General features: G+C 37.0%; 1 protein-coding gene across 1 annotated transcript in view; it reads left to right on the forward strand.

Annotated features, from left to right (window-relative positions):
* The window catches only part of Cbr-glrx-5, a gene marked incomplete at both ends in the record, with an annotated part of 2,223 nt that extends 1,613 nt beyond the window's left edge, over positions 1 to 610 (forward strand). Inside the window, one exon of the mRNA XM_002640976.1 lies at positions 386 to 610. Coding sequence (XP_002641022.1) covers positions 386 to 610 — 225 coding nt within the window. The remainder of the gene's footprint in view (positions 1 to 385) is intronic.
* Between the last annotated feature and the right edge of the window lie 218 nt (positions 611 to 828).

Genomic DNA, 828 nt, shown 5'->3' on the forward strand with positions numbered 1-828 from the left:
AAACTAGGCCATGACCTAGAAAAAATTAGGTCATGACCTAGAAAAAATTAGGTCATGACCTGGAAAAAATTAGGTCATGGCCTAGAAAAAATTAGGTCATGACCTAGAAAAAATTAGGTCATGACCTAGAAAAAATTAGGTCATGACCTAGAAAAAACTGGGTCATGACCTAGCCTTAAAATGCCCTAAAATGATCCAAAATTGGCCAATTTTGGCTCATTTTTTATCGATTTTTCTAGAATTTTTTCCAGAATAAAAAACAGCTTTTTTCAGACAAAAAATTTTCAAAAAATTCCAAAACCGATTTTGGCTCAAAATTAACCCAAATCAGCCTGTCCAGGCTCATTTTTCATCGATTTTTCTCAACTTTTGGGGTGTTTTCCAGGTTCTGGACTTCCACAACGTGAAATTCCGTGACTACAACGTGCTGACGGACGCAGAATTGCGAGAAGGCGTCAAAATCTACAGTGAATGGCCGACGATCCCGCAGGTCTACGTGAAAGGAGAGTTCGTTGGCGGATGTGATATTCTCGTTGCGATGCATAAGGATGGCGAGATTTCCGACTTTTTGGATGAGAAGGGCATCCCGAATAAGTATGGATCCAAGTAGATGACGACGTCAAAGAGGGTCCTGAGGATTTTTTGAATTTTTCGAAAATATTAATTTTTATTGATTTTAGAGACGTTTATTTCAATAAAATTTCATTATAATAATTAAATTCTTTTTTTTAAATTCCATTTTTGGACCCATTTGGACCATGAAAATAGTCTAAAAATGCAGCAAAAAGAAAAAAAACTATTTGCCGCCAGCAGGGGTCGAACCTGCGA

This window comes from Caenorhabditis briggsae (genome assembly GCF_000004555.2).
Source record: "Caenorhabditis briggsae complete genome, chrIII, whole genome shotgun sequence".
Classification (NCBI taxonomy): Eukaryota; Metazoa; Nematoda; class Chromadorea; order Rhabditida; family Rhabditidae; genus Caenorhabditis; species Caenorhabditis briggsae.